The 16,511-nt window shown below is 42.8% G+C and overlaps 1 protein-coding gene across 1 annotated transcript; it reads left to right on the top strand.

The window, feature by feature from the left end:
- Window positions 1–6: 6 nt before the first annotated feature.
- WDR82 (WD repeat domain 82) lies at window positions 7–16,387 on the top strand. Its single transcript, XM_031611675.2, has 9 exons — window positions 7–440; window positions 4,903–5,000; window positions 8,071–8,137; window positions 8,340–8,439; window positions 10,383–10,499; window positions 11,196–11,351; window positions 11,575–11,644; window positions 12,738–12,880; window positions 13,367–16,387. The coding sequence occupies exons 1-9, from the start codon at window positions 280–282 to the stop codon at window positions 13,394–13,396; spliced, it is 942 nt and encodes a 313-aa protein (XP_031467535.1). The 5' UTR covers window positions 7–279; the 3' UTR covers window positions 13,397–16,387.
- Window positions 16,388–16,511: the final 124 nt, after the last annotated feature.

Below are 16,511 nucleotides of genomic sequence, written 5' to 3'. Positions count from 1 at the left end.
ATAGCGGCGCCCCAAGATGGCGGACACAATGAGGAGGAGCCGCCGCGCTGCCGCCTGAGCGGGCCCGGCCCCGCCGCTCCCCGCGTTGCCCTGCCCGCGCTTAGCCCGTCGCCTCTCCCCGTTCTCCACTGAGCCTCGTTGAGCCGCCAGGCCCGTTTTTGCTTTTCCTCGCCTCGTCTTCCCGTGCCCCGGGCCCGCCTTGCCTTTCCCGGCCCGCTCGGCGGCCCCGCCCGCCCGCCCTCAGCGCGGCCGCCCCTGAGCGCGGCTCGGCCCGGCGGCATGAAGCTGACGGACAACGTCCTGCGGAGCTTCCGCGTGGCCAAGGTGTTCCGCGAGAACTCGGACAAGATCAACTGCTTCGACTTCAGCCCCAATGGTGAGACCGTCATTTCCAGCAGCGACGACGATTCCATCGTGCTGTACGACTGCCAGGAGGGCAAGTGAGTGTCTGAGGCCCGGGGCTGCGGGCCGCGGGGTGGGAGCGGCGCGGGGCGGCGGGGCGTTGCACGTTGTTTGGCCCCGGTGGCTGCCCGAGGGGAGATCTCGCTGCAGCGAGACGCACACAGCTTAGGGATCGAATCCTAGCCTTGCTGGTTGGTACGAGCATGCAAACTGGCTTCTCTACCTCGCTAAAACACGGGTAATTGCTGTGAGTAGTGCTGTGCCAAGCAGCTGGATTTGGTTGTTGTGTAAATAAAAGGTGAACGAGGCATGCTGTCTGATTGTTGTAACTTATAGTAGCCTGGGGATACGTTCAATAAAACCCTGTTCCTGAGTGGGATTGTTGTGTGATTGAGATGTGTTGTGAGTGAGGGTGGTGTGCAGTGCTCTGTGTTTTTCTCTAGTTGGGTACTGGGAAAATGTGCACTGGCACAGCTGCACGGGCACCTGGGGGAATCAGCATCCATGGAGGTGTTATAGAACCGTGGGAATGTGGCACTGAGGAACGTGGGCAGGTGGGAGTGAGTGAATGGTGGGACTCGATGATCTCAGAGGTCTTTTCAAACCATAATGATTCTGCGTTTCTACTTTTATCTGTAAATCTTGCTTGGAATATATGTGATTTGCGTGTCTTTGTGAGCCAGCAGTGTGCCCAGGTGGCCAAGAAGGCCACTGGCGTCCTGCTTGTATCAGAAATAGTATTGCTAGGAGGAGCAGGGAAGTAATTGTTCCCCTGTACTCAGCACTGGTGAGACCGCACCTCGAGTACTGTGTTCAGTTTTGGGCCCCTCGCTGCAAGAAGGACATTGAGGCCCTGGAGCATGTCCAGAGAAGGGCAGCTAAACTGGTGAGGGGTCTGGAGCACAAGTCTTATGAGGAGCAGATGAGGGAACTGGGACTGTTGAGTCTGCAGAAGAGAATGCTTGGGGAGACCTTATCACTCTATAACTACCTGTAGGAAGGTTGTAGTGAACTGGGGGTCAGCCTCTTCTCTTGTGTAACTAGTGATAGAACCAGGGGGAAAGGACTCAAGATGCTGCAGGGGAGATTCAGGCTGGATGTTAGGAAGTAATACTTTTGCAGAAGAGTGGTCAGGCACTGGAATGGGCTGCCCAGGGAGGTGCTGGAATCACCAACCCTGGGGGTGTTCAAGAAATGTTTAGGAGTTGTGTTGAAGGACAAGATTTAGTGAGAACTATTGGTGATAGGTGGAGGGTTGGGCTGGGTGATCTTGTAGGTCCTTTCCAACCTTGGTGATTCTGTGATTACTCAACGTGTATTTCATCAATCAAGATGTTTTATTTACTGATGCTACTTTATGCTAATAGGCTAAAACTAAGACGTGTTGGTTTCCTGGCGAGCAGAATCATTTTATTTCATTGATCGTGCAGCACTCCTTCTGTCTTAAGAACAAAATCCCAGAAACCTCTGTAGCTGTTGGCTAACAGTGCTGTTGTTCAGAAGATTAAAAACACACAAATAAGACAGCTGATAACTTTGATAGTTTATGTTTTGGCAAGTGAGCAAATTTCTACATTGGGGCAAATGGGTGCTTCACGGTGATGTCATTAGTCCATTAAAATGGAACAGTTATGGTGTTTCACTGAAAGCTCTGAAAGAGTAATTGGTGTGGCTTTGATACTGATTTGCATTATATACATACAGAAAGTGAAAGGAAAACATGTGTATCTATTGTAGGATGGAGTATGAAAATGACAGGGTAATAATGTAGGAGAGAAAAAAATTGTTCACTGGCCAATGTCAGTGAGTGTAGCCTGGCACTCCTAGCCCTGTTGTTTTTTCAAGCAGACTAAGGCATCATACTTTGGTGTATTTGAAAGACAGCATCCTGCATATTCTCTTAATTTTGTAGATTACTTATTTTTTAGGCTTCTGTTTAGTTAGCTGATATTTCAAGTGAGAATTGTTGTTCTTCCCAATCTGACACTGCAAACTTCTGCATGAAGTGAATTTGTGTTCATTTTTATAAGAGTAGGTAACGCTACATGGATGGTGTCTGCTCTGGTTTGCATTCTTGATCCTGGTTATATACAGCAGCAGAGGGGGTGGGTGATGTTCATGCAGGCTTTATTGATTGCTCTTACCCTTTCAATCTTGTAAAGAATCGTTTGATGGGTTGGGAATCATTTGGTCCTTCCATCACCATTTCTGGCTGTTACTGATGTGTGCTTTACAGTGAGGTTTGCTTTAACTATGGTAAGTGTAGAACCCTGATGACTTTCTGCTGCAACCCTACGGTTTCATCAGGGTAACCCACGTTTCAGGATGTGTTTATCTGGTGTTTAGAACATTTAAATAAAAGTGACAATTCCCCTCCACCCCGCTAGGAGTTCTTATGCAGTTCTGTTGGCTGCATAAGAAATGCATCTGTGTTTAGTTATACTGTAGGCACGCACTCACCTTGTTTGCTTTCCTTTGCCACTTCAAATAAGCCACGTCAATATAAGAACTGTGTAACCAAAGCCATGGAAGTGAACCTCAAGCTGTATGTATCAGAGCAGTTTGGCAGTCTTTGGGGCTTCAGCTTGAGGCTCGTGGCTGTGGGTCTGCAATCCTGGTGTGATACAAAGATGGCTTAGCAGGGGTCCTGCTTGGATCTTAGTATGTAGCAGTTGTGTTTTATTTATACAAATCAAGAGGTGATGGAGCTGGATTCTTGCTTAGCCATGGTGTTCACCAAATGTTTGGTGACTCCGGTTCTTGGTGATGTTTTTACCAGCAGGAACTGTAGTGATACCAGCCTTGCCTGTTCTGTTTCTTTGTTATAGCACACTAGGCTGTTATTCTAGAGCACTTTGCTTTGGCAATATTGCTTGATTTGCAGTTAGGCTGGCTAGATTGGCAATCTAATGCATGAAGGGACTGGCTGCTGCTTGTATCAGCTTACATATTCACCTTCCTTAGAACACATCTACACATAGTCATAGCATTATTCACATTCAGAGCATGCGTGGGTATGTGTAGGTATTCTTTACTACAGCATGGAAGGTCCCTTCTCACCCAAGCTGTTTGTAGGTGCTCAGCAGCATAGCTGAGGTGGCTATAAATAATAAGGGAACATATCAGGCATAAGATTACAGAGTTTAGTTATCCAGATTTGAATTCTGTACTTTAAAGTGTGTTATGTGTACCTTTTTCATTTTGTAGCATCTTTGCATCTGTGAAGTTTTTGAAATTGATGTAAAAATCAATTGGAAGGAACTGAGGAAGAATCTGTTGGGATTTGGTGCAAGGGATAGAAGCAGGGGAGGGCTTTGCATGATTTGTGCTGTATTGACTTTAAGTTAATGGAAGCTTCTCTCCAGCAAGTTCACTGGAAATCTTATGGCTTCTGCTGTTTGAGCGTTGATCTTTAAGATTAGTGCCTATTTTTGTTCTGATAGGAAACATCTCCAGCTCCCGTTCTTGTTTGGGTGTGTTGCTTTGGGGCTAAAGAACACAAGGAAGCAGTTGAGCGTTTTAGAAATACCTTGTCTGAGGGTGTAGTCTGGTGAACTGCTCTTTGGCAGCAGTATTGGTTTATACTGCTCTTGTTGTTTTGTTTTCATTTGCATGCTGTTACCTTTAGTTTGCAATAGTAAGGTATTTTATGGGAGTGGCTTAGAAGTAACTCACTGAAGAGATTGCTTTATTTCTTATGTTGATGTCAGAACCCATCCTGGTCCATTGTCCAGCTCAAACCACTGTGCTGCCTCAGCTGGGGAAGAAAGAGGAAGGAAGGTGCTGGAGACCTTGCACCGCTTTTCAGTTCTGCTACTGCAGGGAGATGCACTTAAACTGTTCTACACTTCCTTTGCAATTCAAGTTTCTGCTACTGCAGTATATTCCTTGCTTACCAGACCTTTAACAACCAGTTCTGTGTGTTTGCTCTCTTCAATTTTGTCACACAATGTTATACTTGAGTTTCATGCTTTAGCTGATATAGGATTTGAGTATAATTCAATTCTCCAGCAGTTTGAGAGTCCCTGTGTTACCACTGCTTTCTTATAGCACTGATATGCATTTGTCTTAATACCAGGAAGTCATTCTGAATGAGATCTCTGAGATAGCATAGGACGAAAAGACAAAATCAGAATCTAAAACATGTGGCAAATGAAATTCTGGCAAGGTACTAAATGAGGCAGTGCTGCTTGACATTAAGGGCTTCTTATTCTAGCTGTCCCAGCTCTTCATTTGTATACGGGGGAAAAAGGATGTTGGGAGGAGGTTCATAAGTGAATTTTGTTGTCATTGCAGGGAGCTCAAGCTTAGCGATGGTCTAGGAGATGGAACTAAGGTACTTGTTTTTATGCAATGAAAGAAAAGCATTTCTTTTCATTTTCAAACATCTGGCTGCTTGAAGCAATCTTGTAATATGGTAATGAAAACAGGCACTGCTAATGGGCTCAGTTTCTGTTCGAGCTTTGTGTGAGGGCAATTATTTCTGCTTCCTTCCAACAGACCGAAGAGAACGCTGTACAGTAAGAAGTATGGAGTGGACCTCATCAGATACACACATGCAGCCAACACAGTCGTGTACAGCTCCAACAAGATAGATGGTAAGTGATCTGCCATAGTTCAGCATTTTTAATCCATGTATGTCTGAAGTGATGTGCCTGGGTAAATAGCAGGGCTAGCAGAAATTTGCAGCAGCTTTTAGGTGGTGAGTTTGCTGCCACAGGGGATTTGATGTTCAACTTAGTGAAATTCTCTCAAGCGTGCTGTTGTGAGTTGTGTAGGTACTGTTAGTGAGATGAACTTTCACTTCTTGACCCTGGGGAGTTCAAGAAAAAAATAAAAATTCGCAGTTCATTTTGTTGGTTGATACCACTATAGTCAGCTTCTGTGCCTTATGTTCTTCTTGTGAAATGAGGAAGGAAGAGAATGCAGCAGAGGGTGTGCTGAATGCCTGATACACACTAGCAAGTCAGCTGCAAAGAAAGGGAGTGTTCTTCTGCAGCAGAGATGAGAGAGCTCAGGTAACTTGGCAAACCACCAGCCACACCTGGAGGAGGTCGCAGAGCTCTTTTGAGATAAGCTGTTTCTGTGCATTAGTCTCACTGCTTTTTTCCTTGTAATAGGCATATGTAGAAAATTGGTTTCCATGCTGTTTTTACCACAGTCGCTATCTGCAATAGCCACATTCTTCAAATCAATGACATTGAAGGGCTTTTTAGACCTTCATCTATCAATGAAAGGATTTGAATTTAATTTAGAAGTCCAATTTAGGAGTTGCATAAATAGAAGGCTAATCCTTCCATAGGGCACTACTTTTCAAGGCTAGAAAAACTGGAGTCCATTGGTTCTGAGCAGTTTGTGTTAGTTTTATTGATAGTGTCTGACAGGAGTTCTTCACTGACTGTGTCTCTTAGCACTGCTTAAATTGATCCTGACATTGCGTTTATAAACTCATTGATTTCTGAGTTAGTTTTGCTTTTTCCATTGCAGATGTAGAGCTTAAAGGTGGAGATGCCGGTGTTTGGCATGTGCTGGGTTGTCAATGGAATTAAGTGAATATGAATCTGGAGCAGGTGGAAGTTAAGAGTTCGGAAGTCAAGTTAGACTAGAGCAAGCTAGGCCTGAATGTGTAGAAATAAGGAAGTTTGTAATGGAATAGGTTTTGGTGATGTAAAATAATTATGAGTGGGACTGGAAGCACTTGCCCCTTCAGTCTGTTTCACGGCCAGCATACTTGTTTTATTTATAGAATTACTTTGTTCTGTAGAAGCTCTGGCTTGGCTGTTATTTCAGTTTATACTTAATTTAACATTTTTAATGCTGTTTTCAGTTGAGAGTTCTTGTTTACAAGCACTGGTAGGTCTTTAAGGAGCGAGAATTCAACAAGTGCTGATTCTGAAGGAAAGCATTATGATAAACACGTAATTAGAATGAAAGAAAAAAGTAGAATGTGAAAGTATTTGTGAGATTTACACTAACAGTGCTGTAGGGCTCCACATACTCAGTAGCAGCTAATGCGTGTGCACTTGGGTAAGGTGTGTGGTAACCCTTTGTGCAACAACCCAGGAATGTATTGGACTGCTAACCCTCACTCCCCAGCATTGGACTTGCACCAATCTGTTTATTTCTGATGATCTCCTCAAGACCTTGGAATGCAGTTCCTCTTGCCTGATTCCAGGCTGAGGTAGTAGTTTGTACAGTTTGAGGGTCTATGATACCACCCGGTACAGGAGATAACTGTACAGGCCACTGCCTTGCCTGGGACAGAGCACTGCCAACAAGAAGGATCAGAGGATTATTTGCAAGGAAGGATGAATTCTGCAAGAACACTTGGGATATCAGGTAATGACCATTCTCACAGGAAAAACCAGAGGTGTGCCTTATCAGCATGTTTGAAGTGTCAGTCCCAGTTGGTGTGGGATGTGATGCTGGTTTTAGGGATTTTCATTTTAGACAGTCACCTGAGGTCACTTATAGCTGTTCAGAACAGTGTGTTGCCAGCATTTTGTTTCCTGCTTGATCAAGTCAGCCTTAATTTTACTGCCAAATACCAGAGGGTGGTTCAGAACTCTGATCTCAGACAGAAATGGTAACTCATTCGTTTTTCCCATAGATCCTGAGTTTTGCAGAATAATCATTTCAGAAAGCCCCAAATGCTGTAGCTCTTGAGTGTTAAAATACTCCCTGTGTATTGCATCCCTTTGACTCTTGTTCTTCTGAGTTTTCCTTTGGTTTCTTGGAGCTTCAGCTGTCCTCATTATTACAGCAGTATGGAGTCACACAGCACTGTATGGAGCAGATGCATTAGGCCAATCTTTTCCAATTAGTAGGAGCTCAAACTAGTTGCCTTCAGCTAATGTAAAAAGTTATTTGGATGGTGCTGTCTTGTTAGTCCTTCTGTTTGAAAGCTGCTTTCAGATGTCAGATGTTTGACTTCTGCTTTTTGTGTTTTCTTTGTTCAAATGTGTCTGCATACAAAGGTTAAAAAAATTACTTTTGTGTTCTAATAAATCAGCAAATTGCTTCCTCTTACAAAGATTTATTTTAATCTTGGGTGAAAGTCTCAACAGTGCCTTCCAAAATTCTGGGTACTTCTGGCCTTTACTCAATAAAATTATTAATTGATAAATGCTTTAGTGTTGCTCTCAATCTTTTTAATGGTCTTGGCCTGGCCTTGAAGTTCATGTTTTATCTCCTCTCTGGATGAATTCACGCATCTCCTGAGCTTACTGTTCAGGTGGAGACTTCCTTGATGGATGGGTATGTAGTTAAGACAGCAATATTCCTACTGCAAAGCAAAAATAAAAGCAGTAGCTTCAACTTCAGAAAGTTCTAGTTTTGTGAGAGTGCTGGAGTAAAACCTTCTGCTGCTTTAATTTGAGCAACTTTGACATTAATGTGTATAAACTGCATGACAATTTTCCCTTTAAAAGATGTAATATGACTTCAGAGTGCACAAAGTATCCTTTCTGTTGCTTGACTTCCCCTTCTGCAATGGAAATCAAGTTGCTTTATGTCTGTTTTTAACTTGATTCAGTTTCAGGTCTGACTTGAACTCAGCTGACCAGGCTTACTCACTGTTGCTGTGGGGAACAAGTTAACTGTGTGGCAGCTGTTAGATAATGTTGAGTTCATGGTGTAATAAAGCTGATTGTTTGTTTATGGTTTCAGATACGATCCGATACCTCTCACTGCATGACAACAAATACATTCGCTATTTTCCTGGGCACACCAAAAGGTAAGATGTGGATTGGTGCATTTCAGGAGAAACTGTAATGGTGCTTGTGCTGAACTTGAGTTGTGTTACACTCCATTCAGTCTTTTTTTTTTTTGCTTTGTAGAACTGTTAAATAGTGGGCTTGTACACAACTGGTGAGGTAGGAGTTGCTTCATCGACTCCTTTTGTCTGTCTTTGATGCATATTGTCTCCTGTGTTGCAGAGTGGTTGCCCTTTCAATGTCTCCAGTGGATGATACTTTTATTTCTGGATCCCTTGATAAAACTATTCGACTCTGGGATCTTCGCTCTCCGAATTGTCAGGTAAGATATCAAATTAATGTGTATATTTGTGTGTTTTATTTTCTGTTGGAAAGATGCAAAATGGATGTGTGTTAAAAGAGAAATACTGTTGTTCGTTTAGCATTAACACTTCTTGGAGTTCTGAAGGAGTCTTGATCAAGAGGTCTCAAAAAGATTCTTAATTATTTCAATTAAGCATGTCACACTGTGTAACACCACTTGCTTCCACTTATGTCTCTGTACCAGAGAAGCACTGTGAAGAGCAAGGCATAACACCACAACTGATAAAACATCAGGCTGCTACCCCATGCAGAAAGTGTTCTCTTAGCCAGCATCTTTCCACAGAAGGGTGCTGGGAGATGGGTCTTGAGTGTTCATTGTGCATTTGTGTTTAAATGTGATGCCCTAATGCAGTGAAATTGGATGAAGAAATGGATGATGTAAAGTAACACAGTAACCATATGGTCTATTTACTCCTTCCATTGCCTTTGTTGTTCATCAGACCTGGTTGTGAGCAGATGCAGCTTTCTAAAAGGAAAGAAAAACCCTATCATTTTTATTTACTTATTTTGAAAGAGTGGTTTTCTGTGTTTGGGGTTGGTTTTTTTTGTTTTGCTTTTAGTGGAAACAAACTTACACAGAGTGGAAAAAAAAAAGTACCCAAACTGACAACAAGACTGGGAGTAAATCTCCACCTTTCAGTGGTGATGAGTTGTTCCATCCCTGTAGGTAACATGGCAGTGTGCTCTCATCTCAATGAGGCTGCATATAAGAGGGCTGCTTTCTGATTTCAGGTGATATAACTGTAAATGAAAAAGGAAATGAAAGGTTACATTTTTCACTAAATAGAGCTATCTGCCCTAGAAGTAAGCTTTTTTTTTTTTCCTAACTAGAAACACTTTTGCTTTTCTCTGGGAGTTTGTATTTTATGCCAGTGTATGAATTTGCCATGGGATGAATTTCAGTCTTGGAGTTGCAGTGAATACTAAGGTTGTAATTTCAATGACAGTGCTGTGACACCAAAGTTTGAAGTTGTAAGAATAACTATACCAGGAGCTGTGAGTGGAAGCTGCAGGCAGCAAATGCTAAGAAACAGGTTGAAGAGCTGTTGCTTGTAATTTTTGGTTTGCCCGTGAGATGGCAGCTGTAGCTGCTGAAACATTATCATGAAACCAAAGATGTCCTGATTGTGGGCATTCTGTGTATTGCTAACTTACTGCTTAGTCTTCAGGGAAAAGGTGACCTATACTAGAAAAAAAATAGTAAAGGCTACTGAGGGACAGTATTATCCTGAATGTAGAAGATTAACTGTATTGCTGATTTAATCAAAGATGTGTTCTTATTGATGAACAGTTACATAAAAACATTTGGCTAATTGCATAGACTTGCCAGTCTATGAAATACAGAAATCATATATCTTGTTGACTTTCATCAGATTCTCTTGAGACTTTTCTAGTGTGAGTTGAGGAAAAATTCACATTAAGCCATAAAAATGCTCTGATGACATCTGGAAGGTTTGAGGTTTCATTAAGTTGGGATGGAAAGTTCTACAGTGGTGTTTACCAGAGCTTCAAAAATAGCTTTTCTCCCCCTCTTGCCATAATTGGTAGCACACTGCTGTCAATTTCAGCAGCACTTTTTTGTGCAACTGCCTCTTGTGACTGCTAATACAGTTACAACATCCTCTCTCCTCTCCTTACTTTCTGAGTAAATGACAGCTGTAATGAGATCTCAGTTTGTTCCAGTGTAAACTTTGTCATTGCATCAAACTGGAAGCTCTGTGCTATGGTCCAAAGTAGTCGACTTGCTTTTGAGAGGCTGACTTAGAAATGTAATAAAATGTCAGTATGCATAAAAGAAATTCAGCCTGTATGCTTCTGACCTGCTTACAGTGGGCTCTGGGGGTGGTGGAGGAAATATGAGCATCACTTCATCAAAATAATGTGGACTTCCTCTGTTTTTAGGGCTTAATGCATCTCCAGGGGAAACCAGTGTGCTCTTTTGACCCAGAAGGGTTGATTTTTGCTGCTGGAGTCAATTCTGAAATGGTGAAGCTTTATGATCTCCGCTCTTTTGACAAGGTGAGCTACCCTTATGTTGTTGCTTACACTTTTTAGCTTGCAAGAAGTAACACAAACTCAGTGCTCAGAGGCTGGGTTTGTTTGCTCCAGCTTGCTCTCTGGGGTGCCTCTGCTTGGCACATGTGGGGGTTTTGCTTGGTGTGTGTCTGATGGACAGTATGTGCTGTCAACAGTTCCTGAAATCCATTCTCAAACACTTGTGGGAGTTGATTTCCACTAACTCTTTATCCTGTTCCAGTTTCATGTTCAGGGTTTCTGTTGTTTTCCTTGCTGCTTAATCTGGAAGATCACTGGGAAAGGTGGAGCCAAGTTCTCCAGAGGATGGAAATTCCAAAGAAAATCATGAAATTCAGATGCCAGCAACGCTGCCTCAGGCTCTCTCCAACTTCAGTTAGCTTTCTTTGAAAATTCAAGCTCCAGCATTCCCTTAAATTTATTTCTACTGTTAGACGTAGTAGAGTAAGGGAAATCAGATACTGAAACCCCCTACTTGTGGCTCTTTCAGCTTTGGAAACTGTGGATTCATATTTCATTGAAATTTAAATATGCAACAGCATGTTTTAAGTGTGACATTTTCCCTTGTCTGATATTTCAGGCCTAAAGATTTTCTCTTATAAATCTTCAGCTTTTTCTTAGCAAAGGTTGAAAGCAGAGTCTTGTGAGCAGCAATGCATCATACTTCTTTTTCCTTTGAAGGGGCCATTTGCTACGTTTAAGATGCAGTATGACCGCACATGTGAGTGGACGGGCCTGAAGTTCAGTAACGATGGCAAACTCATCCTTATATCAACTAATGGAGGATTCATTCGACTGATTGATGCTTTTAAAGGAGCTGTCCTGCATACATTTGGGGTAAGCACGGTGCCTGTGTTACCTGCTTGGAACTTGACATTAAAGACATAGAATGGCTTGGGTTGGAAGGAACCTGAAAGATAATGCTGGCTTGGGACATCACAAAAACCAATATCCTTCTTGCCCCTCTGCACACAGAGTTCTGTGGTGTCATAGAGGGGGCTCTGCCCTTTGGTTGTGAGATTACTGAGTGCACTACTACATCTTTTGTTCTGTTCCATAGGGATATAACAATAGCAAGGCTGTCACACTGGAGGCGTCGTTCACACCAGACTCTCAGTTCATCATGATAGGTAAGATACTCTCCTCAGAAGAAATTTCAGTGCTGTATGTTTTTTAGGACTTCAATTACATCAGTGTTGGGAAGCAGAAATTATTTAAGTAATACAGTGCATTGGTTAGCTTTCTTTACATAGACAGGAATTTTCTGTTTGGTAATTCACTCAGCATCTTTGAGAACAAATCTGAAGTGAGCCTGCAAGTGAGCGACATAATTGCAAAAAGCTTTGGCTGAGAATTTTCTTCTTGCAGAGAAGGGATTGTTCTTGCTTTCTTCATCCTTCTCTTTGGAAAGCATTTTATTGAACAAATTTGTTCCTACTGTGGCCTTCTGAACAAAATTTTTGGTGAAAAACGTTCCAAACTGTGTATTTCTGTTCAGTTTTTAAATATGATGAAGTTATAACTTGTGCTCCTTAATTTTTTTCTTCCTGGAAGGCTATGTGTAAATACTGGAACAGAAGAAATCCTTGCATTTTTTTTTTATTGGGAATCCAGTTTAAAATGAGACTAAACCAGAGTTGAGTTATAAAAAATGTTCAGCCTCCAGCTTCAGAGTTCACCTTGCAAATAATGATGCTTGCAGAATGCATTTTAAATGCAATGTGGGGAGTCGACATTTCTAGTGAAGCTTCTGGTATTTGGCATAGGTCACTGAGACCTTCACTGGAAGGTTAGTTTGCGCACATACTGACATGCTTATCTAGTTCTGTGCCTGGAATGAGTACTTCTGTGGACAGTGGTTCCTGCACTCAGCTTTTGGCCTTGTATATGTGAGTGCAAGCTGGCAGTGGTCTTTGCTCTCGCTTGGTCACTTCAGCTCTCCTCTTCAGATTAGTGGTGGTGGTTGTTAATCTCTTTGGCAGAACAGTGTTGCACTGCGTTGGGTCTCCATGGTGCAAAGACACAAACCATCTGTTTGGATGCAAATGTGTGAACCATAGCCATGTTTTGTAAATGCTCTAGTGATATTTTCGAAAACTTAAAAATTAAGCTGAGAAAAGGAGGTGTGCTTGTTCCTTCAGTTCACAGACAGATTGAACTTGACTTTTCCTGTTGGCCTCCTCAGTGTATGTTGTGTATTTTGTTTTCCACTCCTGCCTGCAGGATCAGAGGATGGGAAGATTCATGTTTGGAACGGGGAAAGTGGGATGAAAGTGGCAGTACTGGATGGGAAACACACAGGTCCTATAACATGTCTGCAGTTCAACCCCAAATTCATGACTTTCGCTAGCGCATGTTCAAATATGGTAAGAAAATTACTGAACTTCCTCCTAGTTCTATGATGCACGTACCCTTTTGGAAAGGAATCTGAGAAGGTTCTGTGTGCCAATGGGCATTTCCTTGGGCTTTCTGAGAGGTAGGCCTCTCTCAAACTTTTATTGCACCTCACCTGTCAGGTAGGTACATGAGGCAGCACACCAAGTACTGGCAGGAAGATGTTTGAACGCATGCGTGAAGGCAGAGCAGTGAATGAATGCAGAAGCGTGAATTTCTTTGGTTGCTGCACACAGCTGCTATTTTCATTCTGCTTAAGGCTGGCTTGCTCTGGAGAACGTGCAGTGCAAACCACAGCAGGTTAAGAAAGGTTTTAAACCCCTGGGAGAGTGTTACTGCCTCTCCCCTCATCGCTGCCTGTCTGCTTATGGAAGGGAGGCACGAGCAGCTCCTGACTTGTGCTGTAGGATATTTGCATTCTGCTCAGTAACAAATGTTCTCTCTTTCCTCTCTTGTAGGCCTTCTGGTTGCCGACTATTGATGACTAATTCCTACACTGCAGCTACTGTCAGATGATTTTCCACACTGCTAGCAGCAGTATATTCTTGCAAAGATAGCATTGGAATTGCCTACATCTTCTAGACTCTGATCCCATTCCTGTATATGTTTCCATATGTCTTACCTTATTGGCTGCATTCCTCTCCAAGGACTCCTTCACTTGACCTCCTAGCATGTTCAGAAGTGACATACAACACTTCCTTACCTTGCAGACCACGCCCAGCAGGCTTCAGCTGAAGTTGAAACTGGCACAGTATTATGAAAGTGGGGAGTCTGCTTTATTTACAGAATGCTTGTGGCAGTTTTTAAGCTGTAATTTTGTATTCTCCTTCAAGTGCATAATACAATTGATGTTCCAAGGTGGAACATGCAGTTCCTTCCCACAAGTGCATGTTTTTCACATCTGGGATCTCTGTTTCACTGCAGTCCACGGATGGAAATTACTTCTGTGCCAAATGTGAACACTGAGAGATTTCAACTCAAAGAACAGATGCTGGAGTCTCTTGCACACATTGCTGAAAGAGTGGGTGACTGTACATTTACATCATGCATCTTGAACACATGCTGAAAGAGTGGGTGACTGTACATTTACATCATGCATCCTATCATCCTTTTTTGGCAATTTAGTGTGCAACAAACCATACACATCTTTGACACTGCCAGAGCTCTAAGAAGCCTCCCTGCTGTTTGCTCTGCCAGCATCCCAAAGGGTGCGCACAGTGCTGAAGTCTGGTCTGTGTCCCAAGCAATAAAGGAGTCTGTCAGCAGGAAGATGGGGAAACCAAACTGGGACTGAAAGCACAGTATGCCTCTGTATCTTCCTAATGTATCATCTTGGCTGATTTTTGTAAATATTTTTGGGGGGCAGTGGGAATGGGCCATATTTTTTTACTTTTAGATATTAAAGAATGTGATGTGGGCCAGTGTTGTGGGATGTCAAAGCTGTTCACTTTCACCAATGCAGTTTTCCCCTCCTGGTTTGTAAATAAGCTCTGTTAAGTGCTTTGCAGACTGGGGTTAGACCTGTATCGCTTGGTTGATGCAACAACATGCACAGTTGGTTTGTTATTTCATACACTGTACACTTGTTACTGGGTGTACAGGTTTTCAGCAGTGGTAACCCAAAAAGAGCGATGCTTCATTTGCCAGATGGAATTGCATTGAAAGTAAAGCTTAACATGCTTTTGCTGGCTTTGTTCTGCTGTGGCCCTGTTCCAAGGACCACCCCCACAGAGATGGGAGGGACATGCTCTCCTACTCCAGCGGGGCTTGCTGGCAAATTCTAGTCTTCAAGTCTGGTTCCAGGTTCTTTCTCCTGTGATGTTGATTGATTAGATACATCCAGTGGTCAGCCACGATGGGCTCAGAGTAAATGTGGCATTTATTGTATTCTTACCTTTCTAAATGTGCTTGGTGTTATATGCTGGGCCATGGCCTTGAAAGTCTATTCTTCCCTTCTGAATGTAAAATGCTGGTGAGCATGGAGCGAAGGGAGCAGCAGACCAATGCTGCTGATTTCACCAAACCTTTCTGCTGTTAGAGCTGCAGTTGAGAGATTCATACTACTACACCAGCATCCCTCTTCCCAGTGAGTACTGTCTCACCAGCACCTATAAACACCAAGGACAAAGGGAGGTGGATATCTCAGACCTTATGCTCCGACTGGGTTTTCATCGCCGTCTCTTAAGCTCAGTGTTGTTGCATTTCAGGCTGCTCGGTGCTATTTTACCTTCCTCAGTGTTTCTGTAAGCAGCCATCTTTTGCAGTGGTTTGTAACATACAACCCCTTGGGGGTCTTTAGCACATTTTAACAGTCTGCTTTTACATTCGGTAGCAAATGGTTTTAAACTCTGTTGCCTTAGAGAATGGATACCCACCCAGATGTGTTTTTCCTGTTATTTTTTTATAGGGAGAGGCATTTGGAAGTCTTTTATTCTAAAAATGTTCTTTGTTGACGTGGCTTGAGTGCTTGTTTAAAAAGTTATTCAGTTCTCTTCTGCTTGCAGTGTTGTAGAACTTTGTGCATTGCAGCGTGAAATGCTTTTTTTAAAAAAAGAAAAAGAGGACCAAAGTACCAGTCTAAAAGGATGCATCCATTAAGGGTATCAGTGGAATTCTGGGGTGAGATGAATTCACCAGTTTATGCCCAACACAGCACTAAGGCTCATTTCAGACTGGAATGCTTTCCCAGGTCCAACCACTACCTACACAGTGGCAAAGCCATCTTTATGGGTTGGTGTAGCAGTGGATGTTTTCCATTTGCCTTTAAATGAAGGAAATGTGCTCGGTAGTGTTAAGAAACTTTGGTATCCTGTGTTCCTGGAAGATCAGGAGAAGAAAGGTCTTAGCTTCCAGCTTCTACATGTTTCTCTAAAAGTTAGAAGACTACAGTTCTTGTGTTCTTTAGCTGAGTGCCCCAATGAGAAACATACCTCATTAAAAAACAGCACTCAGATCTAACAGTGTCCAAACTTACGTAAAGCCAAGTAGGAAACAGCATTCTGCACCCCACCACCCACACTGGAGATCTTTTAGGTCAACCCTTTGTTCTTTGGGATGAAATAAAGCTGAAGGGAAAGCAAGACTCGATGGCCTGCTCCTAAATAACACTGTTGGCTGAGCTCATCTGCTTGGACTGGAAGACTTGGTGTAGACTTTTTGAGGTTCCCACGTGCTGGGTTAATGTCCCAGCTTCTGGTCTGGGAAAATGGAAGCACTTAAGTGAACAAACATAGAAGCAGCAGTGTATCTTCCTCCGGTGTTGTTTCTGCCTGTATTTGCACTTTAAGAGTCTCCACCTTGTTTTTGGGTCCAGGCTAGGATCCTGTTGAGAAAAAGCTGGTCTCTGGTTATGAGCTGGTTTGGTGAATTTAACTCCTAGGTGGTATCTGCAGATGGGTGTAAATACATGAATGTGGAGAACTCAATATTGTGGCTGTCAACAATAAATATTTTGTAGACAGATTGCCGAGTGCTGTAAACTCTACGTTTGTCTGGTGTGATACAACTTGCTGGTTTCCTAGAGGGGAATGGGAAAATGTATTTTGGTTTTGGGGATAGGGAAGCAGTCCTGTTAGGCAGAGTGCCCTAGGAAGAGGAGTGTTC

Source organism: Phasianus colchicus, chromosome 11 (assembly GCF_987193195.1).
Source record: "Phasianus colchicus chromosome 11, bPhaCol1.hap1.1, whole genome shotgun sequence".
Taxonomy (NCBI): domain Eukaryota; kingdom Metazoa; phylum Chordata; class Aves; order Galliformes; family Phasianidae; genus Phasianus; species Phasianus colchicus.
This window is presented reverse-complemented; position numbering and strand designations above follow the sequence as displayed.

Excerpts from the sequence above, each read along its gene's own strand:
- WDR82 (XM_031611675.2), top strand. The coding sequence starts at position 280 with ATGAAGCTGACGGACAACGTCCTGCGGAGCTTCCGCGTGGCCAAGGTG. Across the intron at positions 441-4,902 it reads TACGACTGCCAGGAGGGCAA|ACCGAAGAGAACGCTGTACA; the intron begins GTGAGTGTCTGA and ends TCCTTCCAACAG. Across the intron at positions 10,500-11,195 it reads ATCTCCGCTCTTTTGACAAG|GGGCCATTTGCTACGTTTAA; the intron begins GTGAGCTACCCT and ends TTTCCTTTGAAG.